General features: G+C 45.0%; 1 protein-coding gene across 2 annotated transcripts; it reads left to right on the plus strand.

The window, feature by feature from the left end:
* Positions 1–20,675: 20,675 nt before the first annotated feature.
* LOC121573629 (cyclin-dependent kinase 7) lies at positions 20,676–26,122 on the plus strand. Of its 2 annotated transcripts, none has more exons than XM_041885768.2 (9): positions 20,676–20,777; positions 21,096–21,155; positions 22,784–22,817; positions 23,029–23,096; positions 23,368–23,436; positions 24,387–24,495; positions 24,877–24,960; positions 25,338–25,421; positions 25,564–26,122. In XM_041885768.2, the coding sequence occupies exons 1-8, from the start codon at positions 20,712–20,714 to the stop codon at positions 25,379–25,381; spliced, it is 534 nt and encodes a 177-aa protein (XP_041741702.1). In that variant the 5' UTR covers positions 20,676–20,711; the 3' UTR covers positions 25,382–25,421; positions 25,564–26,122. The 2 variants fall into 2 exon arrangements, with proteins under 2 accessions (XP_041741702.1, XP_041741684.1); XM_041885750.2 differs by having other exon boundaries at positions 25,338–25,415.
* The last annotated feature ends 1,631 nt before the right edge of the window (positions 26,123–27,753 follow it).

The raw sequence follows: 27,753 nt of genomic DNA on the forward strand, positions 1-27,753 counted from the left end.
TTATAATACTGTTTTAAATAGCTCAATGGACCGATAAGGAAATCACACCACAAACAATCACCCACATGCTCTTAAGGAAATTGTGAATGTCATGGATACATTAGAACTAGTAGATATATGGACGCTTAAATATACTGATCTAGTGAGATATACATGGCGGAGACTGAATCAAGCTAGTCTTCTTGACTTCTTTCTTCTCTCATTCTCGTTGGCACCAAAAGTTTTTTAAAAAGTGTTGATAGGGGACAGAATGCGATCGGACCATCATATAATTGGCATATACATTACTCTTACTGAATTTCCACGTGGGCGAGGATATTGGAAATTTAATCAAAGCCTATTGGATGGTAATTTATTTATTATTAGAACAAAGGAATTTATAACTGACTTTTTCCGACATAACATAGGTACAGCAAATCCCCTTATTGTATGGGACACCTTTAAATGTGCCTTTAGAGGCCATGCAATTCAGTACTCATCTCGAAAACAAAAGCAATTTCGGTCAAAAGAGTTTATACTAACAAAGGAAATAGAAAGTCTAACAGAACAGATAGATGGCAATAAAAACTGTAACATAGAGGCACAGAATAAATTAGAGGAAAAACAAAAAGAAATGGAGAAACTTATTCAAGAAAGATCAAGTGTAATATATTATAAAAATAAAGCAAACTGGATGGAATATGGGGAAAAATGCACAAAATTCTTTTTTAATCTTAAACATAGGAATGCTACCAAAAATAACTTAATGAAACTGGTTACAATTGACGGAGTCACCCATGATTCACCAAATGATATTTTGAAGGAGGAAACAAAATACTTTAAGCATATGTTTTATTTTCAGTCGCCTCCATCTCCTCTAACTGAAGCTAATTGTAGTGATTTTTTTTCTATTGATAATGTCAAATTAACAGCCATACAGAAAGACTCATGTGAAGGTGAAATTACAGAGGAGGAACTTCTGGATGCAATTAAAGACTTTAAGTCTGGGAAAACTCCAGGGTTGGATGGCATACCAGTCGAGGTCAAACCTTTTTTGATATACTAAGAGGACCGTTATTAGCATGTTTTAACCACTCCTATGTAAATGGTAGATTATCTGACACTCAAGAAGAAGATCTCATTATTACTGAAACAGGATACAAGTGGAAAATATAAAGATCCAGTCCATTAAAAAAATTGGAGGCCCCTTACACTTCAGTGTTGTGATGCAAAAATTCTAGCAAAATGTATAGCGCATAGAATTAAAAAGGTATTGTCGGATATTATTCATTGTAATCAGACAGGTTTTTTACATGGAAGATACATTGGAGATAATATAAGGCAAGTATTGGAAACAATAGAACACTATAGAAAATATGGGAAACCAGGCCTGCTATTCATAGCAGACTTCGAAAAGGCATTTGATAAAGTACGACTGGGGTTTATATATAAATGCCTGGAGCATTTCAATTTTGGAGAATCTCTTATAAAATGGGTCAAAATCATGTATAGTAGCCCTAGGTGTAAAATAGTAAATAATGGCTATTTCTCAGAAAGTTTTAAACTGTCAAGAGGAGTGAAACAAGGTTGTCCATTATCGGCATATCTATTTATTGTGGCCATCGAGATGTTAGCTATTAAAATCAGATCCAATTATAATATCAGAGGATTACAAATCCAGGGCTTAAAAACAAAGCTGTCATTGTACGCTGATGATTCATATTTTCTTTTAAATCCACAACTAGAATCCCTCCACAGCCTCATAGAGGATCTAGATACATTTTCTAACCTCTCTGGATTACAACCAAATTATGACAAATGTACTATATTACGTATTGGATCACTAAAAAATACAAATTTTACATTACCATGTAGTTTACCAATAAAATGGTCTGATGGTGATGTGGATATACTCGGAATACATATCCCAGAGGAAATAAATGATCTCACTTCAATACATTTTAATAGAAAGTTAGCAAAAATAGATAAGATCTTACTACCATGGAAAGGAAAATACCTGTCAATTTGTGGAAAAATCACCCTGATTGATTAACTCTTTAGTATTATCCCAGTTTACCTATTTGCTTATGGTCTTGCCTACGCCTAGTGAACAGCTTTTTTGAAATTATATGAGAAAAAAATATTCAACTTTATTTGGAACGGCAAGCCAGACAAAATTAAAAGGGCCTATTTATATAATTAATATGAATTCGGAGGACATAAATTATTAAATATTAAAGCATTAGACCTATCACTAAAAGCTTCAGTCATACAAAAGTTATACTTAAATCCGAACTGGTTCTCAAGCAAATTAGTAAGATTGTCTCACCCAATGTTCAAGAAAGGCCTTTTTCCCTTTATTCAGATTACAACAACTCATTTTCTTTTGGGAAAGAGCACAGTTAGAAAGATATGGCATATAGAAGCAAACCGGATGGACATCATGAAAATGATCGGATGTCACGATCGTCGAAGGAGGAGGACCAAGGCGCAGCGTGATGAGCGAACATACTTTATTATCAATAGTGATAACAAGAACAAAACAACAAACGATAACGACACGTGAAGTCCTTGGCTACAAAATAAACCAACACGGAACACGGAACAAGATCCCACCACTACTGTGGGAAAACAGCCTGTTTAAATGTGGTTCCCAATCAGAGACAACCAGCAACAGCTGACACTCGTTGCCTCTGATTGAGAACCACTCTGGCCAACATAGAAATACAAAACTAGATTATTAACATAGAACACAAACACATAGAATCTACACACCCTGGCTCAACATATAGAGTCCCCAGAGCCAGGGTGTGACAGTACCCCCCCCAAAGGCGCGGACTGCGACCGCGCCTCAACATAGACCAAACAGGGGAGGGCTGGGTGGGCATTCCTCCTCGGAGGCGGTTCCGGCTCCGGGCTTGACCACCACCCTTCAACCATCCCCCCGTAGCACCCCTGGTCCGGTCTGGCCCCGCTGGCTGGAGCTGGACTGGACATCGTAGGAGCGGATTGCTTAGGCTCCGGTGTGGAGCAGCTGACCGGTACCTGACCAGGCACCGGTGACCCAGGCACGGGTTGTGCCGGACTGACGACGCCGCACCCTGGCTTGGTGCGTGGAGCAGCAACGGGCCGGACCGGGCTGACGATGCGCACCTGGCTTGGTGCGTGGAGCAGAACGGGCCATCCCGGGCTGACGATGCGCACCCCTGGCTTGGTGCGTGGAGCAGGAACGGGCCGTACCGGGCTGACGACTCGCACCCCTGGCTTGGTGCGAGTGGCAGGAACAGGCCGGGCCGGGCTGGCGACGCGCACCATAGGCTTGGTGCGAGTGGCAGGAACAGGCCGGGCCGGGCTGGCGACGCGCACCGTAGGCTTGGTGCGAATGGCAGGAACAGGCCAGGCCTGGCTGGCGATGCGCACCGTAGGCTTGGTGCGAGTGGCAGGAACAGGCCGGGCCGGGCTGGCGACGCGCACCGTAGGCTTAGTGCGAGTGGCAGGAACAGGCCGGGCCGGGCTGGCGACGCGCACCGTAGGCTTGGTGCGAGTGGCAGGAACAGGCCGGGCCGGGCTGGCGACGCGCACCATTAGCTTGGTGCGGGGAGCAGGAACAGGCTGGGCCGGGCTGGCGACGCGCACCATTAGCTTGGTGCGGGGAGCAGGAACAGGCCGGGCCGGGCTGGCGACGCGCACCGTAGGCTTGGTGCGAGTGGCAGGAACAGGCCGGGCCGGGCTGGCGACGCGCACCATTAGCTTGGTGCGGGGAGCAGGAACAGGCCGGGCCGGGCTGGCGACGCGCACCATTCGCTGGTGCGCGGGAGCAGGAACAGGCCGGGCCGGGCTGGCGACGCGCACCATTAGCTTGGTGCGGGGAGCAGGAACAGGCCGGGCCGGGCTGGCGACGTGCACCATTCGGCGAGTGCGGGAGCAGGAACAGGCCGGGCCAGGCTGGCGACGTGCACCATTAGCTTGGTGCGGGGAGCAGGAACAGGCCGGGCCGGGCTGGTGACGCGCACCATTAGCTTGGTGCGGGGAGCAGGAACAGGCCGGGCCGGGCTGGCGACGTGCACCATTAGCTTGGTGCGGGGAGCAGGAACAGGCCGGGCCGGGCTGGCGATGCGCACCATTAGCTTGGTGCGGGGAGCAGGAACAGGCCGGGCCGGGCTGGCGACGCGCACCATTAGCTTGGTGCGGGGAGCAGGAACAGGCCGGGCCGGGCTGGCGACACGCACCGTAAGCTTGGTGCGAGGGGCAGGAACAGGCCGGGCCGGGCTGGCGACGCGCACCGTAGGCTTGGTGCGGGGAGCAGGAACAGGCCGGGCCGGGCTGGCGACGCGCACCATCAACTTAGTGCGGGGAGCAGGGACGGGCCGGACCGGACTGGTGACGCACACCACTTGCTTGATGTGAGGAGCGGGACTGGGTTTCTTCATCACCCTCCGCTCCCTCAGCTGCCTACACAGTTCCTCTCGCCGTGCCTCTACTCTCACCTTCTCCCTTATCGCCTCCAGTAGCTCCACCCTCTGAACCACAAAATTCCTGCTCCCTCTGGACCAATAGCCCCCTTAACCTGGTGGCCTCCTCACCTACCCTCCCAATACGCCCTGTAGCTGCCTCCTGCTGCCCCGTCGTCCATGCCGTGTGCCCCCCCCTAAATTTTTTTTGGGGTTGCCTCTCGTCCATCCGACGACGACCCTGTTGACGCCGTTGCTCCTCTCTCCGTCGCGCCTCCACCGTCTCCTTCCATGGACGGCGATCCATCCCAGCCTGGATTTCCTCCCAGGTCCAGGACCCCTGCCCGTCCAATATCTGCTCCCACGTCCAGGCTGCCTGCTCCTGGACACGCTGCTTGGTCCTGGCATGGTGGGATCTTCCGTCACGACCGTCAGAGTGAGTGGACCAAGGCGCAGCGTGATGAGCGAACATACTTTATTATCAATAGTGATAACAAGAACAAAACAACAAACGATAACGACACGTGAAGTCCTTGGCTACAAAATAAACCAACACGGAACACGGAACAAGATCCCACCACTACTGTGGGAAAACAGCCTGTTTAAATGTGGTTCCCAATCAGAGACAACCAGCAACAGCTGAAACTCGTTGCCTCTGATTGAGAACCACTCTGGCCAACATAGAAATACAAAACTAGATTATTAACATAGAACACAAACACATAGAATCTACACACCCTGGCTCAACATATAGAGTCCCCAGAGCCAGGGTGTGACATCGGAGAGGTTGAAAGTAGAAGAAGTTCAGGAGCAAAAACAAAAAAAACAAATAAAACATAATTATTGTAAAATTGACTGTGTCTATAAGGTGTAGATAGTAAGTATAGGCTGGAAGTAGAGGCCTGGGCATTGTTGTTCACTAATTTACCCCAAGTAGGGAAAGGATGGTGGGGTTGAAAAGTAATAAAGGGGAGTATATATATAAAAAACATGGGGGATTGGAAGTGATGCAGACAATTACATTGATAGAAGTTACAATCTATCTGCAATATTAAGCTGATCTACCCCCAGAAAAAAAAAAAACTGATTAAAGGGTCTGAATACTTATGTAAATGTGATAGTACAGTTTTAAATGTTTTATACATTTGTAAACATTTCTAAAATCCTATTTTTGTTTTGTCATTATGGGTTATTGTGTGTAGATTGATGAGAGAAATTTTAGACCTAGGCTGTAACGTAACAAAATGTGGAAAAAGTCAAGTGGTCTGAATTCTTTCCAAATGCACTATATACATATTTTATTTGTTAGACCAGAATGATTTTAGTAGTTTATGTCCATCTACTCATCTCTTAAAATGTGTTGACTTGCCTCTCATCATAGCCAGCTAGCTAACTAACGTATCTAACCTAGCTAGCTAGCTACACATGCTAGCCATCATTGCTAGTAGCTTGCAGCAAGCACCATGACCGATCTGTCTCCCCGTGTCTCCTTCCACGAACTCCTTGCTCACCGGCCGTCCTAGCCAGCATAGCGAAGATGATCTATCTGAGTTATTTAGTATATAGTACAGCTTCGCTTCTTTCTCTCTGATCCAGAAATGAAGAGTACCGGTATTTCTGTCTGAGCATAGCTAGCAAGCCCAGGCAACCTATTCCACCTCCCGTTACCAAAACCCCGCCCCAACAGATCCACAGATGACGCAATCTCTATTGCACTCCACACTGCCGTTTCTCACCTGGACAAAAGGAACACCTACGTGAGAATGCTCTTCATTGACTACAGCTCAGTGTTCAACACCATAGTGCCCTCCAAGCTCGTCACTAAGCTAAGGAGCCTGGGATTAAACACCTCCCTCTGCAATTGGATACTGGACTTTTTGACGGGCCGCCCCCAGGTGTTGAGGGTAGGCAAAAACACATGCGCCACACTGACCCTCAACACGGGGGCCCCTCAGGGGTGCGTGCTTAGCCCCCTCCTGTACTCCCTGTTCACCCATGACTGCGTGGCCGCACACGACTCCAACACCATCATTAAGTTTGCAGACGACACGACAGTGGTAGGCCTGATCACCGATGACGATGAGACAGCCTACAGGGAAGAAGTCAGAGACCTGTCAGTGTGGTGCCAGGACAACAACATCTCCCTCAACGTCAGCAAGACAAAGGAGCTGTTCGTGGACTACAGAAAAGGGAGGGCTGTGCACGCCCCCATTCACATCGACGAGGCTGTAGTGGAGCGGGTCGAGAGCTTCAAGTTCCTCGGTGTCCACATCACTAAGGACCTATCATGGTCCAAACACACCAATACAGTTGTGAAGAGGGTACAACAGCTTCTCTTCCCTCTCAGGATGCCGAAAAGATTTGAGCGCATCTTGACTGGCTGCATCATCACTTGGTATGGCAACTGCTCGGCATCCAACTGCAAGGCGCTACAGAGGGTAGTGCGTACGGCCCAGTACATCACTGGGTCGAGCTCCCTGTCATCCAGGACCTCTACATCAGGCGGTGTCAGAGGAAGGCCCTAAAAATTGTCAAAGACTCCAGCCACCCAAGTCACAGTCTGTTTTTTCTGCTTCCACACGGCAAGTGGTACCGGAGTGCCAAGTCTGGAACCAAAAGGCTCCTGAACAGCTTCTACCCCAGCCATAAGACTGCTGAACAGTTAATCAAATGGCTACCCGGACTTTCTGCTTTTCACCCCTACCTACATGTAGATAGTACTTCAATCAATCAATCACCTAACCTAACCAAACCTACATGTACATATTACCTCAATCAATCACCCCAACTACCTTGTACCCCAGTACTGCATTGTTGGGAAAGGGCTCGTAAGTAAGCATTTCACGGAAAAGTCTACACTTGCTGTATTCGGCGCATGTAACAAATAAAATTGTATCATAACCTTGATGTGATTGGCCTGACTGAAACATGGCTCAAGCCTGATGAATTTACTGTGTTAAATGAGGCTTCTCCTCCTGGTTACACTAGTGACCATGTCCCTCGCTCATCCCACAAAGGCGAAGGTGTTGCTAACATTTACGACAGCAAATTTCAATTGACAAAAAATCAAATGACAGCGTTTTCGTCTTTTGAGCTTCTAGTCATGAAATCTATGCAGCCTACACAATAACTTTTTATAGCTACTGTTTACAGGCCTCCTGGGCCGTGTACAGCGTTTATCACTGAGTTCCCTGAATTCCTATCAGACCTTGTAGTCATGGCAGATAATATTCACATTTTTGGTGACTTCAATATTCACATGGAAAAGTCCACAGATCCACTCCAAAAGGCTTTCGGAGCCATCATTGACTCTATGGGTTTTGTCCAACATGTGTTCGGACATACGCATTGCCACAGTCATACCCTGGATCTAGTTTTGTCCCTCTGAATAAATATTTTGGATCTAAATGTTTTTCCTCATAATCATGGACTATCGGACCACCATCTTATTATGTTTACAATCGTAACAAATAATCTGCTCCGACCCCAACCAAGGATTATCAAAAGCTGCGCTATAAATTCTCAGACAACCCAAAGATTTCCTAGATCCCCTTCCAGACTACCTCCACCTACCCAAGGACGTTGGAGTACAGAAATCAGTTAACCACCTAACTGAGGATCTAAATGTAACCTAGTGTAATACCCTAGATGCAGTCGCACCCCTAAAAACAAAAAACATTTGTCACAAGAAATCAGCTCTGAAGCAAGCTTTCAGAAAATTGGAACGGAAATGGCGCTCCACCAAACTGGAAGTCTTCCGACTAGCTTGGAAAGACTGTGCAATATCGAAGAGCCCTCACTGCTGCTCGATCAGCCTATTTTCCCAACCTAATTGAGGAGAAAAAGCACAATCCAAAATGTATTTTCGATACTGCCGCAACGCTAACTAAAAAGCAGCATTCCGCAAGAGCGGATAGCTTTCACATCAGCAGTGAGGAATTCATGAACTTATTCGACGAAAATATAATGATCATTAGAAAGCAAATTAGGGACTCCTCTTTGAATCTGCATATTTCTCGAAAGCTCAGTTGTCCTGATTCTGCACAGAACTGCCAGGACCTAGGATCAATGGAGACACTCAAGTTTTTTAATCCTGTATCTCTTGAGACATTCACGAAGATATTCATGGCCTCTGAATCTTCCAGCTGCATACTGGACTCTATTCCAACTAAACTACTGAAAGATCTACTTACTGTGCTTGGCCCTCCTATGTTGAACATAATAAACATCTCCCTATCCTCCGGAGGTGTACCAAACTCACTAAAAGTGGCAGTAATAAAACCTCTCTTGAAAAAGCCAAACCTTGACCCGGAAAATGTGGAAAAAAACTATCGGCCTATATGAAGATTTTTTGAAAAAGCTGTTGCGCAGCAACTCACTGCCTTCCTGAAGACAAAACATTTATACGAAACGCTTCAGTTGTCACGATCGTCAGGGAGAGACCAAGGCGCAGCGTTGAAGGTGAACATATTTATTATTATACTGATCACACGATCAAAACAACGGACGATAACGTGATGTCTACGGTTTAACACAAAACCAAATAAGAACAAGAAACCACAAACACAAAGTGAAAGACAGACAGTTAAATATGGCTCCCAATCAGAGACAACCAGCTGACACTCGTTGCCTCTGATTGGGAGTCACTCAGGCCAACATAGAAATACAAACATAGAATTACACACCCTGGCTCAACATAACAGTGTCCCCAGAGCCAGGGCGTGACAGTACCCCCCCCTAAAGGCGCGGACTCCGACCGCGCCAACTAAATACCACAGGGGAGGGACCGGGTGGGCACTCCGCCTTGGCGGCGGATCCGGCCCGGGCCTGATCCCCACTCCCTCTCCAACCCCCCAAAGTACCCCTGGTCCGGTCTGGCCCCGCTGGCCGGAGCTGGACTGCACACTGATGGAGCGGATTGCTCTAGCTCCGGCGTAACGCATCTGACCGGTGCGGACCAGGCACCAGTGGAACAGGCACGGGCCGTGCGGACCGGCGACGCACACCACTGGCTTGGTGTGGGGAACAGGCACGGGCCGTGCTGGACTGACGACGCACACCACTGGCTTGGTGTGGGGAGCAGGAGCGGGCCGGACAGGGCTGACGATACGCACCACAGACTTGGTGCGGGGAGCAGGAATGGGCCGGACTGGGCTGGCAACACACGCCAGTACCTCTCGCCGTGCCTCTACATCTTCCACCCCCTCTTCGACCAGTGGCCCCCGTAACCTGGCGGCCTCCTCTGCCAATCCGCTGGGCCGCTCTGCCGCGGTCTCCTGCTGGCCCGTCGTCCACGGCGTTAGCCCCCCCCTAAAAATGTTCTGGGCTTCACTCCTACCCGTGGCCAAGGTCTCCATGTCCCTCGCCAGCCGTTCGCCCTTCTGCCACAATGTCAAGCCCCTCTCCTCCTCATCCGGCTTGACCCAGTCGAGGAGGCGAAGGAGATCTGTTATTGATCTCCCTGGCGATGGCTCCTGGACACGCTGCTTGGTCACATCTTGGTGGTTTCTTCTGTCACGATCGTCAGGGAGAGACCAAGGCGCAGCGTTGAAGGTGAACATATTTATTATTATACTGATCACACGATCAAAACAACGGACGATAACGTGATGTCTACGGTTTAACACAAAACCAAATAAGAACAAGAAACCACAAACACAAAGTGAAAGACAGACAGTTAAATATGGCTCCCAATCAGAGACAACCAGCTGACACTCGTTGCCTCTGATTGGGAGTCACTCAGGCCAACATAGAAATACAAACATAGAATTACACACCCTGGCTCAACATAACAGTGTCCCCAGAGCCAGGGCGTGACATCAGTCTGGTTTTAGACGCCATCATAGTACTGAGACTGCACTCGTGAAGGTGGTAAATTACCTTTTAATGGCGTCAGACCAAGGCTCTGCATCTGTTCTCGTGCTCCTTAGTGACGCTTTTTACACCATTGATCACCACATTATTTTGGAGAGATTGGAAACCCTGGTTGGTCTACACGGACAAGCTCTTGCCTGTTTTAGAGCTTATCTGTTGAAAAGATATCAGTTCGTCTCTGTGGATGGTTTGTCCTTTGACAAATCAATTTTAAGTTTCTGTTTTCCTCAAGGTTACGTTTTAAGACCACTATTGTTTTCACTATATATACTAACTCTTGGTGATGTCATTCACAAACACAATAACAACTTTCACTGCTATGCGGACGACACACAGCTGTACATTTCGATGAAACATGGTGAAGCCCCAAAATTGCCTACCCTGTAAGCCTGTGTTTCAGACATAAGGAAGTGGATGGCGGCAAATGTTTTACTTTTAAACTCAGACAAAACAGAGATGCTAGTTCTAGGTCCCAAGAAACAAAGAGATCTGCTGTTTAATATGACAATTATTTTCCATCTTCGTAACATTGCAAAACCCAGAAATGTTTGGTCCAGAATTATGCAGAAAAGCTAATCCATGCTTTTGTCACTTCTAGACTAGACTACTGCAATGCTCTACTATCCGACTACCCGGCTAAAGCACTAAATATACTTCAGTTAGTGCTAAATACGGCTGCTAGAATCTTGACTAGAACCAAAAAATTTGATCATATTACTCCAGTGCTAGCCTCTTTACACTGGCTTCCTGTTAAGGTTAGGGCTGATTTCAAGGTTTTACTGCTAACCTACAAAGCATTACATGGACTTCCTCCTACTTATCTCTCCGATCTGGTCCTGCCGTACATACCTACACGTATGCTACGGTCACAAGACGCAGGCCTCCTTATTGTCCCTAGAATTTCTAAGCAAACAGCTGGAGGCAGGGCTTTCTCCTATAGAGCTCAATTTTTATGGAATGGTCTGCCTATCCTTTAAGTCTTTACTGAAGACTCATCTCTTCAGTAGGTCCTATGATTGAGTGTAGTCTGGCCCAGGGCTGCGAAGGTGAATGGCAAGGCACTGGACCGACTAACCGCCCTTGCTGTCTCTGCCTGGCCGGCTCCCCTCTCTCCACTGGGATTCTCTGTCTCTAACCATATTACGGGGGTTGAGTCACTGGCTTACTAGTGCTCTTCCATGCCGTCCCTAGGAGGGGTGCGTCATGCCATGCCAGGCTTTTTTGCGTTATACTCGACTTGACTGGGTTGAGTCACTGACGTGATCTTCCTATCGTGGGCTATACTCAGCCTTGTCTCAGGGTAGTAAGTGGTGGTCTGTTGATATCCCTGTAGTGATGTGGAGGCTGTGCATTGGCAAAGTGGGTGGGGTTATATCCTGCCTGGTTGGCCCTGTCCGGGGTTATTGTCGGACGGGGCCACAGTGTCCCCTGACCCTCCCTGTCTCAGCCTCCAGCATCTATGCTGCAATAGTCTATGTGCCGGGTGGTTAGGGTCAGTCTGTTATATCTGGTGTAATTCTCCTGTCTTATCTGGTGTCCTGTGTGAATTTAAGTATGCTCCCTCTAATTCTCTCTCTCTCGCTCCCTCTCTCTCTCCCTCCCCTCCCGGAGGACCTGAGCCCTAGGACCATGCTTCAGGACTCCCTGGCCTGATGACTCCTGGCTGTCCCCAGCTAGCTGGTCGTGCTGCTGTTTTCGATTCTCCCCTCTCTCTCTCTCTCTCTCTCTCTCTCTCTCTCTCTCTCTCTCTCTCTCTCTCTCTCTCTCTCTCTCTCTCTCCCTCTCTCTCTCTATCGCACTTGCTGTTTCAACCTCTGAATGCTCGGATATGAAAAGCCAACTGGCATTTACTCCTGAGGTGCTGACCTGTTGCACCCTCTACAACCATTGTGATAATTATTTGACCCTGCCGGTCATCTATGAACGTTTGAACATCTTGAAGAACAATGGATTGCTTGCTGTTTGGGGTTTTAGGCTGGGTTTCTGTATAAGCACTTTGTGACATCTGCTGATGTAAAAAGGGCTTTATAAATACATTTGATTTATTTATTGATTTGATTTGATTGACAGGTCTACACACATCTAAAACAAATACCCAAAGGAGCAATGAAGAAACGAAATAGCAAAATGAAGCATTGTGATTGATTTATCTAATTTGATTGATCATTTTAATTTTGACAGTCTTAAACCACACAGAGTATGGAAAAACATTGGAAATTGCTAATTGAGAGAACTCTTTTTCTTTTTGTCACAATTCATGCTATCACAACAAGGAAATGAAATGGAAAACATGATACATTATTTGTCATTTAAGCATTTATATTAGATTTTTAAATGTGTCAGTGTTGTACTGGACAATACCATGGAAATGAAATATCAAACACACTTGGCAGACATGCAGACTCAATCATGAAAATGATCATGCAATATCTTTTTTTGCATTTCAATTTGAATTTTGTCACAAAAAAATGCATACCATTTAGGAAAAGGAATTGCAAACATGATATTGATTTATCATTTAACCATTTGCATTTCCAATTGAGTTTCGGCAGCTAAATGCTTCCATAGAGGTGGTGTGATCTTTAACTAGTCTCTCGAAGCACTTCATGATGACGGAAGTGAGTGCTACGGGGTCCGTGTGCTTATGGATAATTCATATTTCCTTTCATCTCGGCAAGGCCAAACATGAGGAAATTAATTATTTTATCATTCAGTTCAGTTACTTTCCCTTTCTTGGGCACGGGATGATAGTGAACATCTTGAAGCAGGTGGGGATAAAGGCCTGAGCTAGAGAGATATTGAAAATGTCTGAAAACACAACAGCTAACTGGTCTGCACATGCTCTGAGGGCGCAGCTAGGGATGCGGTCTGGGCCAGGAGGCTTGCGAGGGTTAACACGTTTGAATTACTTACATACGTCCTCCTGTGGAGACCGTAAGCACGTAGCCCTCGTCCTCAGGGGCTCTCCTCGGCAGCTCAGAGTCGTTTTGCACTAAGAAAAAAAAAAGGTGTTTAGTTCGTCCGGTAGTGCGGCGTTGGTGTACGTGACATGACTGGCTTTCTTTTTGTAATCCGTGAATCTGTACTTGAAGTACTCTGTCGTATCGGGTGAATGCTGGCAATTATTGCTGATGAACAAAGGAGTCTGCTCATACTGAACTTGGATCATAAGGTTTATTAATATCACAAGCTTTCAGCATGAGTTACAGGAGTCAAGATCCCCCGGAGAGCAGTGTTCTCGAATTGTGATGGCTGCTCTAACCCCCTATCCCTCCAGCATATACTTATAAACAATGTGAAAATATGGGTTGCTCCCTCTGCGGTCCAATCACCTGTCTCCCCTGGGGCGTCACCCTACAAACGGCTACTTTTGAACTAAGATAAACATCCCCTCTGGTTCCATTAAGAAAGTCATAATCTTTAATACACTACAACTCAATTGAGGGACTTTACAGATAATTGTATGTGTGGGGTTCAGAGATGGGGTAGTCATTCAAAAACCATGTTAACCACTATTATTCAACACAGAATGAGTCCATGCATTTATATGATTTGTTAAGCACATTTATACTCCTGAACTTATTTAGGCTTGCCATAACATAGGGGTTGAATACTTATTGACTCAAGACATTTCATTTGGAAAAATTCTGTGTAGATCAGTGACACAAAATTTTAATGTAATCTATTTTAAATTCAGGCCGTAACAAAGTGGGTGAATACTTTCTAAAGGCACTGTAGGTATTTTGTATGCATTGTAAATGTTATAAAACCTTATGGCAAACCCTACAGCATGTAAAATGTGTTCAAAGGCCTGATGTAATCTTTGTGGTGACTCACCCTGTATGAGGCAGCATTGTGCAGGGTGATGAGGCCTCCTTTGTCATGTGCATTGATATCAGCCCTATGGTCCAGGAGATACTCTGCCACCTCCAGGTTGTTGTAGCCAGCTGAATTGGGAAACAAGATGGATGCCAAAATGAAATTGACAGTCTGCGTTACAGAAAACCTTAATGCAAGATCTTTCTGTAACGTACGTCAAAGTAATAACATACTAGTCCCAGGGTTTGATGACCTGGCTGTTATCCTTTTATGCAAGGGGATTAATTTCTGTTTGGGAGTAGATGTCTAAAAGGTATGTGTGCTGTCCACATTTGCCATGAAATTGAATGAAACATTTGTCATTCAACTGAGACTGCTCTTCTCTGTGTCACGGAGGCTCTCCGCACTGCTAAAGCTAACTCTCTCTCCTCTGCTCTTGTCCTTCTAGACCTGTCTGCTGCCTTTGATACTGTGAACCATCAGATCCTCCTCTCCACCCTCTTCCAAGTTGGGCATCTCCGGCGCGGCTCACTCTTGGATTGCGTCCTACCTGACAGGTCGCTCCTACCAAGTGGCATGGCGAGAATCTGTCTCCGCACAACGTGCTCTCACCACTGGTGTCCCCCAGGGCTCAGTTCTAGGCCCTCTCCTATTCTCGCTATACACCAAGTCACTTGGCTCTGTCATATCCTCACATGGCCTCTCCTATCATTGCTACGCAGACGACACACAACTAATCTTCTCCTTTTCTCCTAACAAGGTGGTGAATCGCATCTCTGCATGTCTGGCAGACATATCAGTGTGGATGACGGATCACCACCTCAAGCTGAACCTCGGCAAGACGGAGCTGCTCTTCCTCCCGGGGAAGGACTGCCCGTTCCATGATCTCGCCATCACGGTTGACAACTCCATTGTGTCCTCCTCCCAGAGTGCAAAAAGCCTTGGCGTGACCCTGGACAACACCCTGTCGTTCTCCACTAACATCAAGGCGGTGACCCGATCCTGTAGGTTCATGCTCTACAACATTCTGAGAGTACGACCCTGCCTTACACAGGAAGCGGCACAGGTCCTAATCCAGGCACTTGTCATCTCCCGTCTGGATTACTGCAACTCGCTGTTGGCTGGGCTCCCTGCCTGTGCCATTAAACCCCTACAACTCATCCAGAATGCCGCAGCCCGTCTGGTGTTCAACCTTCCCAAGTTCTCTCACGTCACCCCGCTCCTCCGCACACTCCACTGGCTTCCAGTTGAAGCTCGCATTTGCTACAAGACCATGGTGCTTGCCTACGGAGCTGTGAGGGAACGGCACCTCCGTACCTTCAGGATCTGATCAGTCCCTACACCTAAACGAGGGCATTGCGTTCATCCACCTCTGGCCTGCTGGCCCCCCTACCTCTGCGGAAGCACAGTTCCCACTCAGCCCAGTCAAAACTGTTCGCTGCTCTGGCACCCCAATGGTGGAACAAGCTCCCTCACGACGCCAGGACGGCGGAGTCACTCACCACCTTCCGGAGACACTTGAAACCACCTCTTTAAGGAATACCTGGGATAGGATAAAGTAATCCTTCTACCCCCCCTTACCCCACCCCCCAATTTTTTTTTATAAATAATAATAATAATATTGTAAAGTGGTTATCCCACTGGCTATAAGGTGAATGCACCAACTTGTAAGTCGCTCTGGATAAGAGCGTCTGCTAAATGACGTAAATGTAAATAAATGTTGGCCCTACATGTCCACAAAACCTTCCTTATTTTGATCATGAGTTTGTTTTCACATACACATGATATGAGATCATGCATGACATAGCCTATGACATACTGTACAAAACAATTATTGTTGAATAGGAGTAACTAAGATATTCACAAGTTATAACATGGCTGATTGTGTTATCTTCACGTAATATCAACCAGAGCTCTATGAACACAAATTCAGTTTCATGATTAGCTAGCTAGCTAATCAAAATATATAAGCTGATGTTAATTGTCATGATCCAGTTTGTGTCAGATAGAATGCACATTCTGTTGAATACTAGTGCGGTGAAGTAGCAGTTTCTGGGGCAAAGAAGGCTAGTGTCGACATCTGACACGTGTCAACCATTAACGTTAGCACTAAGCTAGCTAGCTAGTTACAGTTCACAGGAGCCAACATTTATCACATAAATTCAGACTAGAAATTAAGTTGTGTCATAAAATGGGGACACGAAAACAAAATACATTAACCTGCCGATAACCTGCCAATAGGAAACAGACAAGATACGTTTTATTCGGCCTAATGTTAGTCTTGCCTGCCACCCGGTCTTACGTGATGCCACCACCGCATCGGCCGCATCGGTCATGATGTGTTATCCAATAACTAATTTAGCTCATTAACCCACCAAGACTACTGGACCCGGTTTCCCAAAAGCATCTCAAGGCTAAGTACATCATTAGAACATAAAAAAACGGAAATATGACATTTACATAAATATTCAGACCCTTTACTCAGTACTTTGTTGAAGCACCTTTGGCAGCGATTACAGCCTCGAGTCTTCTTGGGTATGACGCTACAAGCTTGGCACACCTGTATTTGGGGAGTTTCTCCCATTCTTCTCTGCAGATCCTCTCAAGCTCTGTCAGGTTGGATGGGGAGCGTCGCTGTACAGCTATTTTCAGGTCTCTCCAGAGATGTTAGATCGGATTCAAGTCCGGGCTCTGGCTGGGCCACTCAAGGACATTCAGAGACTTGTCCCGAAGCCACTCCTGCGTTGTCTTGGATGTGTGCTTAGGGTCGTTGTCCTGTTGGAAGGTGAACCTTCGCCCCAGTCTGACGTCCTGAGGTCTCTGGAGAAGGTTTTCAAAACGGATCTCTCTGTACTTTGCTCTATTCATCTTTCCCTTGATCCTGACTAGTCTCTCGGTCCTGCCGCTGAAAAACATCCCCACAGCATGATGCTGCCACCACCATGCTTCACCGTAGGGATGGTGCCAGGTTTCCTCCAGACGTGACACTTGGCATTCAGGCCGAAGAGTTCAATCTTGGTTTCATCAGACCAGAGAATCTTGTTTTTCGTGGTCTGAGAGTCCTTTAGGTGCCTTTTGGGAAATTCCAAACAGGCTATCATGTGCCTTTTACTGAGGAGTGGCTTCTGTCTGGCCACTCTACCATAAAGGCCTGATTGGTGGAGTGCTGCATAGATGGTTGTCCTTCTGGAAGGTGTGTCCTTCTGCAAAGTGACCATCGGGTTCTTGGTCACCTCCCTGACCAAGGCCCTTCTCCCCAGATTGCTCAGTTTGGCCGGGCAGCCAGCTCTAGGAAGAGTCTTGGTGGTTCTAAACTTCTTCCATTTAAGAATGATGGAGGCCACAGTGTTCTTGGGGACCTTCAATGCTGCAGAAATGTTTTGGTACCCTTCCCCAGATCTGTGCCTCGACACAATCCTGTCTTGGAGTTCTACGGACAATTCCTTTGACCTCATGGCTTGGATTTTGCTCTGACATGCATTGTCAACTGTGGGACCTTATATAGACAGGTGTGTGCCTTTCCAAATCATGTCCAATCAATTGAATTGACCACAGATGGAATCCAATCAAGTTGTAGAAACATCTCAAGGATGATCAATGGAAACAGGACGCACCTGAGCTCAATTTCGAGTCTCATAGCAAAGGGTCTGAATACTTATGTAAATAAGGTATTTCAGTCTAAACACCTGTTTTTGCTTTGTCATTGTTGGTTATTGTGTGTAGATTGATGAGGAGATTGTTTTTTTATATCCATTTTATAATAAGGCTGTAACATAACAAAATGTGGAAAGGTCTGAATACTTTCTGAATGCCCTGTAAATAACATTGGTAATGCTGTAAAAAATATATTAATTTGTATGCTGATGATACAGTGTTGTATTCAATTGCTCCATCAGTTGGCAAAGCCTTTTCACATTTGAAGTCTGATTTTCAAACACTGCAGAGGTCACAATTGGATCTAAAGTTAGTGCTAAATGCAAACAAAACAAAATGCATGCTTTTTTGTAGGTCCCATAACCCAGATTTTAATGAATTTGTAATGACTAGTTTGAACGGTACACAAATTGACCGAGTTCCATCCTACAAATATCTTGGTATCTGGCTTGATGACAAACTGTCATTTAAAAAACATGTCACTGAGCTGGTGAAGAAGTTGAAGTTTAAGGTTGCTTTCTTTTACAGAAACAAAGCATGTCTGACTTTTGTTAATAAGAAGGAAATTGTCCAGGTCACTTTTATGTCTATTTTAGATTATGGTGATATTATCTATATGCATGCAGCAGCATCTACACTTAAACCACTAGATGCTGTTTTCCATTTTGCCCTTAGGTTTATTACTGCTGATGGTTATAGAACTCACTTAGTGTTTTTTTATCAAAAAGTGGGTTGGACCTCTTTGTATGTAAGGAGAGAGCAGCATTTTATTGTGTCTATCTACAAAGCATTCATGCAGAAACTTCCTATGTATCTATCATCATTAATTAAATGTAGACTTACAAATTACCACACCTGTGTATCATTTAGCTATTTGATATTGCATTTTTGGACCCCTTTAGATATCAAAAAAATATAGAAGAAAATTATTTGATAAAATATTGAATTTGGCCTTTACTACTATAGCCAAGCAGTTTCCATACCAAGACACTCTCAATCCTGCAGCTGTAGAACCTTTTGAGGATCTGAGGGCCCATGCCAAATCTTTTCAGCCTCCTGAGGGGGAAGAGGCATTGTCGTGCCCTTTTCACGACTGTGTTGGTTTGTTTGGACCATGATAGGTCCTTATTGATGTGGACACTGAGGAACTTGAAGCTCTTGACTCGCTCCACTACAGTCTCGTCGATGTGAATAGGGGCATGCTCGGCCCTCCGTTTCCTGTTTTCCACAATCAGCTCCTTTCAGTTTTCCTGCATTCAAATCACTGGCCACTAGGAGTGCCACCTCTAAGTGAACATTTTCTTGTTTGCTTATGGCCCTTTACAGCTGATTGCCACGACTCATGGAAGTAGAAGTCCTCATCCAAATCGAGGTTAGTGATCGCTGTTCTGATGTCCAGAAGCTTTTTTTGGTCAAATGAAACGATGGCGGAAACATCATGAAAAAAAAAAAACACACAAAATAGCATCACTTTCTCTCTAGTCTCTTTCTCGTCCGTCTCTTCTCCCTTTATCTTTCTTTCCTCCTCCATCCCGTCCCAGCTGCATGAGCACATACGCTCCTGTCATTCACGTCTGTCATGTGGCTTTAAAATGAGGCAACTGTACGCATACATAAGGACCAAGGAGTCTGCATGAATTTGAGTCTGTGTCTGATAGAGTGATGGTGGAGATAGAGAGAGAGAGAGAGAGAGAGAGAGAGAGAGAGAGAGAGAGAGAGAGAGAGAGAGAGAGAGAGAGAGAGAGAGAGAGAGAGAGAGAGAGAGAGAGAGAGAGAGAGAGAGAGAGAGAGAGAGAGAGAGAGAGAGAGAGAGGGACAAAGAGAGAAAGAGAGAGAGAGTGAAAGGGACAGAGACAGAGAGAGAGAGAGAGGGACAGAGAGACATTTTTTTTGTGATCCAATTGACATTTTAGTCATTTAGCAGACGGTCTTATAATTAGTGAGTGCATACATTTTTCATACTGGCCCCCCGTGGGAAGAGGGACAGAGAGAAAGAAAGAAAGAAAGAAAGAAAGAAAGAAAGAAAGAAAGAAAGAAAGAAAGAAAGAAAGAAAGAAAGAAAGAAAGAAAGAAAGAAAGAAAGAAAGAAAGAAAAAGAAAGAAAGATGGAGAGGGAGAGAAATGAGCTGTCAGGATGAGTGTATGCATGCATATAAGGGGGAGCTGGGGGGGGGTCTGTCAAACTATCTTTGTGAGGGTCAGAGGGGCAGGCCCATGTCTAATCCTCTGGGATGGGATGTAGAAGATGGAATTTTGAGACTGGAGATGTGTTCACTGATGCATATACAGTATATGACTGAGCTGAAAGAAGCCATGGAGCTGTGTGTGTGTGTGTGTGTGTGTGTGTGTGTGTGTGTGTGTGTGTGTGTGTGTGTGTGTGTGTGTGTGTGTGTGTGTGTGTGTGTGTGTGTGTGTGTGTGTTCACTGGTGCATATATCACACAGGTTTCCACACTGAAAAAGACATGTCTCTGGGATCCCTGTGAAATATTTAGAAAGAAAGAGTGAGTAAAAAAAGCCTTGGTTGATAGCTGTGACTGGCACCAACGGTTTTAAATAATGAATAGACTAAATGAGTATAACATAAATAGATTTATGAAAAAATTATGATCATCATTTGTAGTCTTCAACATAGTCATTTTTGTCATAAAACAGTCGTTATAAAATATACACTCATCAAATAATTTGCCATATTACAAGTACATGCTTTTCTCCATTTGACAAAAGGACATAAAATATCTACAAACCTGTCGTTGCTCTTTGTTTTGAAGGTTAGATTGTTATTACATCAATATAAGATTCTTCAGGTTTACAGTAATCAACAGATGGCGCTGTTGTTCAAAAAGCATAACTCTCAACACGAGGGTCCTTTTACCCGAAAATACTTATGGACCTTTAACAAAGCCGGAAGTTGGAGAAATTACAGTTTGAAATCATGGCGCTTGATGTAAAGTCCAGAGCAAAAATATATGAAAAACTCGATTTTCTACGAGAGGGTCAGGTAATGAGAAACAGTATTATATTGCCGTTGTTGTGTTTTTCGTGTGAGCCGCTTTGTTAAGGTTAGCGCTGTATAGATTAAGATAACAGTTTGATTGCTAGCTAGCTAACTACTATAGCAGCACAATGAATGAGCTAGCCGTGGCATGAGTTGTTGTTAAAGCTAAGTTGCCGGTTGCAGCAAAGGCAACACCTTCAAAATGACAATTATCTAGCTACGCTAAGGTTAGCTCGGTTTGTTGACAAGTTAGCTGGCTACATTCATCAGCTTGTCACTTTTAAAGTTGGTGCTAGTGTTTCTCTCTGTTTTACTTTACAGTTTGCCACTGTGTACAAGGCCAGGGACAAGACCAACGACACGATAGTTGCCATCAAGCAGGTAAGAGACTCAGCATGTCTCTAAGATCTGTGATGAATGGTACAAAGTAAATTGCCAGGAGCAGCTGTTTTTTTGCTGTAAGGTTTTTGTGTAGGCCTAACACATGCCCAGAATGGGTATAACCTTGGATGTATAACCACAGATAAAACAATGAGCCAGATGTTTCACCGGATGTATGTATCTGAAGCATCCGGTTGACATTTCCACTCACCATGGTGATGAGAGGCTGGCAGTGGGAGAGGATGGATTTTGGCCGACATTCTGCTAATTTTCTCATTGATGAAACATTTGATCACTACAGTTTTCTGCTCCCAAAACTAGAATCTGTTACGAACAGAGTGGACTAAGTTTTTAAGACTACACTTTGCCAAAGTCCCTGTATACGCACAACTGCGTGGCCCAATTTTTTTTGCCAACTCCAACCTCAAGTTCCCTGATGACGTGATGGTGGTGCCAGGTAAACAATCTCTTCCTCAACGTCAGCAAAACAAAGAAACTGATATTGGACTTCAGGAGGAACAAAGCTGTGCACGCCCCCAAATCAAATCAAATTGTATTGGTCACATACACATATTTAGCAGATGTTATTGCGGGTGTAGCGAAATGCTTGTGTTCCTAGCTCCAACAGTGCAGCAGTGCAGTAGTATCCTCATCAACAGGGCCGCGTGGAGACGGTCAAAAACATCAAGTTCCTCAGCGTACACATCTCAGAGGAGCTGAAATGGTCAAATCACACAGACATCGTGGTGAAGAAGGCACAAGAGCGGCCCTGAAGGCCATCACAGTGTTCTACAGGAGCACCATCGAGAGCATACTGTCGGGCTGCATCAGAGCCTGGTATGGCAACTCCACCGCCGCTGACCGCAAGGCTCCACAGAGGGTGGTACGCTCAGCCGAACGCACACTGCCTGCCCTCCAGGACACCTACGACACCAGGTGTTGCAGGAAGGCCAAGAAGATCATCAAGGACCTCAGCCAACCGAGCCATGGCCTGTTCTCCCCGCTTCCATCACTCAGACGCGGGTAGTATAAGAGCATCATGGAAAAAACTGTCAGACTGTCAGTGTTTACATTTGTAAATATGTATATATTATTATTATTGTTTCATACACTTTTCTTTTGGACCTGCACTGTTGGAGCTCAGAGTTTAAGAATTTCACTGTACCCTGCAATTACATCTGCGACCCTGTGCATGTGACTAATAAGCTCATCTATCTATCTAAAAATTGTGTTGTTTAAAAGGAGTGCATGGGTGAACGCACTTCACGTAGTAGGCGTTCCCTAACGAAAATATGCAAATACATGCTAGAATGCGCCAATTGGATCTAGCTAGGTTGTGCTTGGCTCTGCCCACCTCCTTGCTTGTTCTGCTCACTATGATTCATTTGCTCCCATTGGAAATGACAGTCTGTGGTCTATCTTGGGTTAGTTATAACAATCTTTGGTATAACCTTGTGGGGAGAACAGAACACTAAGACACTCTGAACAAAATATGCAAATGAGCTATGACCATGGTTACATAATGCCATTAATGAAACTTGTTGATTTAATATCCACACTATGTCGGTTTGATGTGTTCATAATGTTAGCTGTACACTATTAATAGTGTGTGCTGATTCTCCTGACAGATCAAAGTTGGACACAGAGCAGAGGCTAAAGATGGTGAGTGTCTGTGCATCCCAGTACAGTTCAGAGTGGTTAAAACTATGTATGGGGGTGATTTCCCAGACACAGATTAAGCCTAGTCCTGGACTAAAAAGCATGCTCAGTGGAAAAACTCCATTGAAAAGGCTTCATCTTTTTTCTGGGAAATCACCCAATGAAATTTGGTTCTGAATATTTGTCTCATGTTTGTTGGTCATGTATCTCTCAGGCATCAACAGGAAAGCCCTACGAGAGATTAAACTACTGCAGGAGTTAAGTCACCCAAACATTATCGGGGTAAGAATCTAACTAAACTCCTACTGTTTAAATGGAAACTGCCAGTAGTAATATTCATGCTTTCCTGGTTGAGTGTTGCATCAATTTCAGAATTCATGATAATTTAGAGCTCATTTGGATATTATTCCAAACCAAAGCACCCTGTATAAACGATACTAATTATCTTGCTCACCATCACCTTTACTGTGAAATTATGTAATGTTCTCAAAGAAAGCACAATATCATATATGTCCCTACACTTACATCAATATATGTCCATCATGTTTCTCAGTTCCTTGATATATTTGGGCACAAATCCAACATCAGCTTGGTGTTTGACTTCATGGAGACAGACCTGCAGGTAAGACTGAGCTTTATGTTTTGGTCATATTGGGCCGGTTTCCTGGACCCAGATTAAGCTTGCTCAATGGATAAACTCCACCGAAATGGCTTTTTACTCCAAGACTAGGATTAATCTCTGTCCAGGAAACTGGCCCCAGTAAATGCTGACATTCACGGCTTTATTCTAAAAGTAACCTTGGACACTAGAGGCCACTAGAGGGATACTCCATCCAATTCACAGTATGAAGGTTCTGTTCATTCTGATAGCTCGCTGTGATGTCCTCCCTGAGGCACAGATATGGGTTCAGTCATACTGAACATCAAAGACTGGCTGATGCCCAGAGAGAACCAGAGAGTGGGAGCAACCTGAGAGCTATGGTATTAGTTTGCTTATATCTCTCTCTCTTAGGGGTTCTGTAGGGCCAGCTCTGGTCCTGGGGGACCCCCCTCTCTGTCTGTCTCTCTGCATCTCTGCCTCCCTCTCTCTGTCCCTCTGTCTCACTCTCTGTCCCTCTCTCTCTCTCTCTGCCATCCCTATTTCTCTCTCTCCTTATCTCTATCTCTCCCATTTGCTCTGGATATATGAGAGTCTGTGCCTGCCAGATGACTCCAGATGAGTGCCCAGGTTCACTGCCAACTCAGTTAGAGAGTAGGAACACAGACCCCTTAGAGCCATAATTAAGGATTGATAGCTGGTCTTAAATAATCAATACCACCCTCCCCGTAGCTCTCAAGATGATGTAATGACAATGATCAAATCATAGACAGACAGAAATAGCTCACAGAGGACTGAAATATTCGGAGGATTTGATAGCCTGAGTCTACATATAGAGAAATTCTCTTCTGCTTGTCCTTTCCTGAGAGGCGTTTTGTTGTCTGTGGACCTTCAACCTTGGAGTTAAGAAAGGTAGACTATTGAGAGACTGGCTGACACCTCTGGTCTAACTCTCTCTCTCTCCTGTGTTCTAGGTGATCATTAAAGATACCAGTCTGGTTGTGACTCCAGACAACATCAAAGCCTTCATAGTGATGACTACAGCGCCTGGAGTACATGCACCACCACTAGGTCCTGCACAGGGTAGGTTCATGCACACACCTCAAAGCACCGTCATACAATACACACCTTCTCATAGGTGCCTGTGTGAGGTGAAGTTAGGCGTGGTAGACTCGTCTCCACTTCAGAAATGATATTTGTAATTGTATTTTATATAAATTATGTTTATTATAAATCAATTATATTTGCACCATAGTAAAATACTGTGTGTAGGATCTGAAGCCCAATAACCTGCTGCTGGATGAGGAGGGGGTGCTGAAGCTGGCTGATTTTGGTTTGGCAAAAGCTTTCTGCAGCCCTAACAGAGTCTAGACCATGTCAGTCTTTATTGTCAGTTTATTTTTTATTTTTTAAAATAGCATTTCATGTGTCACTGTGTTTGCGATACAATGTTTGCTCTCTCAGGTGGTGGTGTTCGGTGCCAGGATGTATGGGGTGGGCGTCGACATGTGGGCCGTGGGCTGCATCCTTGCAGAGCTCCTCCTACGGGTACACACACACCATAAGCTCAGTCCAATTTAAACATTGAGACGAGACAAACGGGGTTGTCTGTAGAATGGCACTAAAACATTCTGAAACTAGGCAGCTCAATTGAACTTTGTTCTGAAATTGTCTTGTCTCTGCGACTTTTTTTTATCCAGACTGAGCATTAAGATTCAGACTACTGTATTGTCAGACACACACCTTTCTGTATACATAATGATGCATCCCAAATGGCACGCTATTCCCTATATAGTGTGCTACTTTTGACCAGGGCCCATAGGACTCTGGTCAAAAGTTGTACAATAAATAGGGAATATGGTGCCATTTGGGACTCTACCCATGCTCACTACATGTTTGCTGTAACACCATCTGTCTCTCTCTAGTTACCATTCCTAACAGGAGACTCAGGTCTGGACCAGCTGAGTAAGATCTTTGAAGCTCCTACAGATGACACCTGGCCTGTGAGTGTATGTATTTTCTGTGTCTGCATGTGTGGTTCATTTAAGACCAAGCATCGCCTTTAAAATATCGGGGTCCTCAATAATACATTGTGGATTTAAATAATGCCTTCATGTCTCTATCTAACTGTGCTTCTCTCTCTCTCTGTAGTTTGAATTGTTTTCTGGTACTCCTCTGGAACACGTCTTCAGTGCTGCAGGAAACAACCTCTTAGAATGACTTCAGGGACTATTCACCTTCAACCCCTCCACACGCCTTACAGCTACACAGGCATGCTAGTAAGCTATGGCACTTAGTATCTTTCACAAGTTACTTAGTTTCTCGCTGGGTTGTATAACCTGTTTTTAGCGACTGTAATGTGATACACAGTTCAGCACACACACAGGGGGTCCCTGGGTCCTGTGTGGGAGGGTGACCTGGCATACATATATATTATTCCAGCTGCTGTGTGGCTTTGTCAGCCTGTCCCTCCTGCTGTTCAGTTCAGTTCTGTTTCAGAACTACCTCAGGCTATAGGAACCCCTGATGCCCCTGTCGACCTCCCTTCTCTTTGGCTGCTCTCTGGAAGCGTCCTAAATGGCACCCTATTCCCTATTTAGTGTACTACGTTTGACCAGAGCTTAAAGCAGTGCACTAAATAGGGAGGCATTTGGGATGAAGTTGGTCTCTGTTTATTCAGTGCTGTTTCTCCCAGCTCTACCCCCCCTCTCCTCCCATCCCCTCTTTCCAGCCTCTGAGGATGAGGTACTTCACTAACAGACCAGGGCTGACCCCAGCAGCCCCAGCTCAACTCCTCAGCAGAGGCTCTCAAAGAGAAGGAGAACCTCACCATCGGAATCAAGAGGAAACGAGATGGTCTGGGGACAAGTAATGAACAACACAGACACACATGTACGCCTCACCATTGGAATCAATAGCACATACATCATTATTCCATCATATACCAGAGCTAGAAGGTTGAATACCTCATTGACATGGTTATGTTTGACGATGATATTAATAACAACATGGTAAATATTATTCTGCTTGCTTATTTAAACTGATGGTTTGGCTTGTACAAAGGAGTCAATGACTGGTTTCCAGTTTTGGATGGGGCCAGCAAGGGGCCCTCCCATACCTAGAATGCATACATATTTTTGTACTGTGACCATATTATCAGAAGTACCCTTATCAATTAAACACAAATATTCTCACACACTTTCAGAGTAACATGGTCTACTCACATAGAACTGGAATCCCATTAGATTCAGAGCCCAATAATTACAAGGATGTAGGCGATACAAATTAGTGCTATAGCAACCCAGGACTAACACACACACACAGTTGAAGGGATGGTGGCGGTACGTTTTACTGCAACAAAAACCCAGTGTTACTGGGAGGATCAATTAGTGGTTTGGGAACTGTTTGGGTTGACTGGCTGTAAATTATAATACTATGAGCTATAGTTGAAAAGAGGCTCTGGGTGCTGAAATGTGAATTTAGTTGTTAACAGATGGTGAGTGTATACGTTCATTACAGCAATGGTTGTTTTTCCTTTTCAGGCACCATAAAGAAGAAACTGATACTCTGAGAGGGCGATAGAGGGGATTTGCTTCAATGAAGCAACATGACCAGTCTTGCTGTTAAACTTCCAGTGTGGTCCAGTTACGGTTCATTGGACTAGGTAGCTAGAAGTTGCCCCTAACCAGTGGTCCATGGTCAGGTTTTTAAAAATCCTCCTAATGGTTAAAGTTAGGATTTAGTGTTGAATAATGTTATTCTAGACCTGTGGTTAGTGGCAACTTCTAACTCCAGTGTGGCTCATGTGGTCTAGTGGTCCAGTGTCAAAGACCTCCAGTGTGGTCTAACAGTGGTTCTGGATATTACTCATTGCAACAATTATTTCTGAGCTCTGTAAGAGCCTGCTAGAGCAGAACTATTTATGTCAGAAGAAAAATGATAAATTTATTTTTGTCATGATTCATTTCATAGATTTAGATGTACTGTATTTTTGTATGTTATTTATTTTTGGTGTAGGTGATGTAGGATAATAAATGATTATGTCTGAGATGATGCTGTTGTTCATTTGGTTAACTCTTCTGAATTAATGCGACACCTCAACTCTTAGCTAACTCACCTTATAAAGAAAGCATAAAGTATCTAATAAACTATTGTTAAAGAAAATCATGAATGCAATTAATTAAGTGGAGAAATGTTGGTTTATTTTTCCTTTATTTAACTAGGCAAGTCAGTTAAGAACAAATTCTTATTTACAATGACGGCCTACACCGGCAAACCCGGACGACGCTGGGCCAATTGTGCACCGCCCTATGGGACTCCCAATCACGGCCGGTTGTGATA

Source organism: Coregonus clupeaformis, chromosome 18 (assembly GCF_020615455.1).
Source record: "Coregonus clupeaformis isolate EN_2021a chromosome 18, ASM2061545v1, whole genome shotgun sequence".
NCBI lineage: Eukaryota > Metazoa > Chordata > Actinopteri > Salmoniformes > Salmonidae > Coregonus > Coregonus clupeaformis.

Excerpts from the sequence above, each read along its gene's own strand:
- LOC121573629 (XM_041885768.2), top strand. The coding sequence starts at position 20,712 with ATGGCGCTTGATGTAAAGTCCAGAGCAAAAATATATGAAAAACTCGAT. Across the intron at positions 20,778-21,095 it reads ATTTTCTACGAGAGGGTCAG|TTTGCCACTGTGTACAAGGC; the intron begins GTAATGAGAAAC and ends TTTACTTTACAG. Across the intron at positions 24,961-25,337 it reads TTGCAGAGCTCCTCCTACGG|TTACCATTCCTAACAGGAGA; the intron begins GTACACACACAC and ends GTCTCTCTCTAG.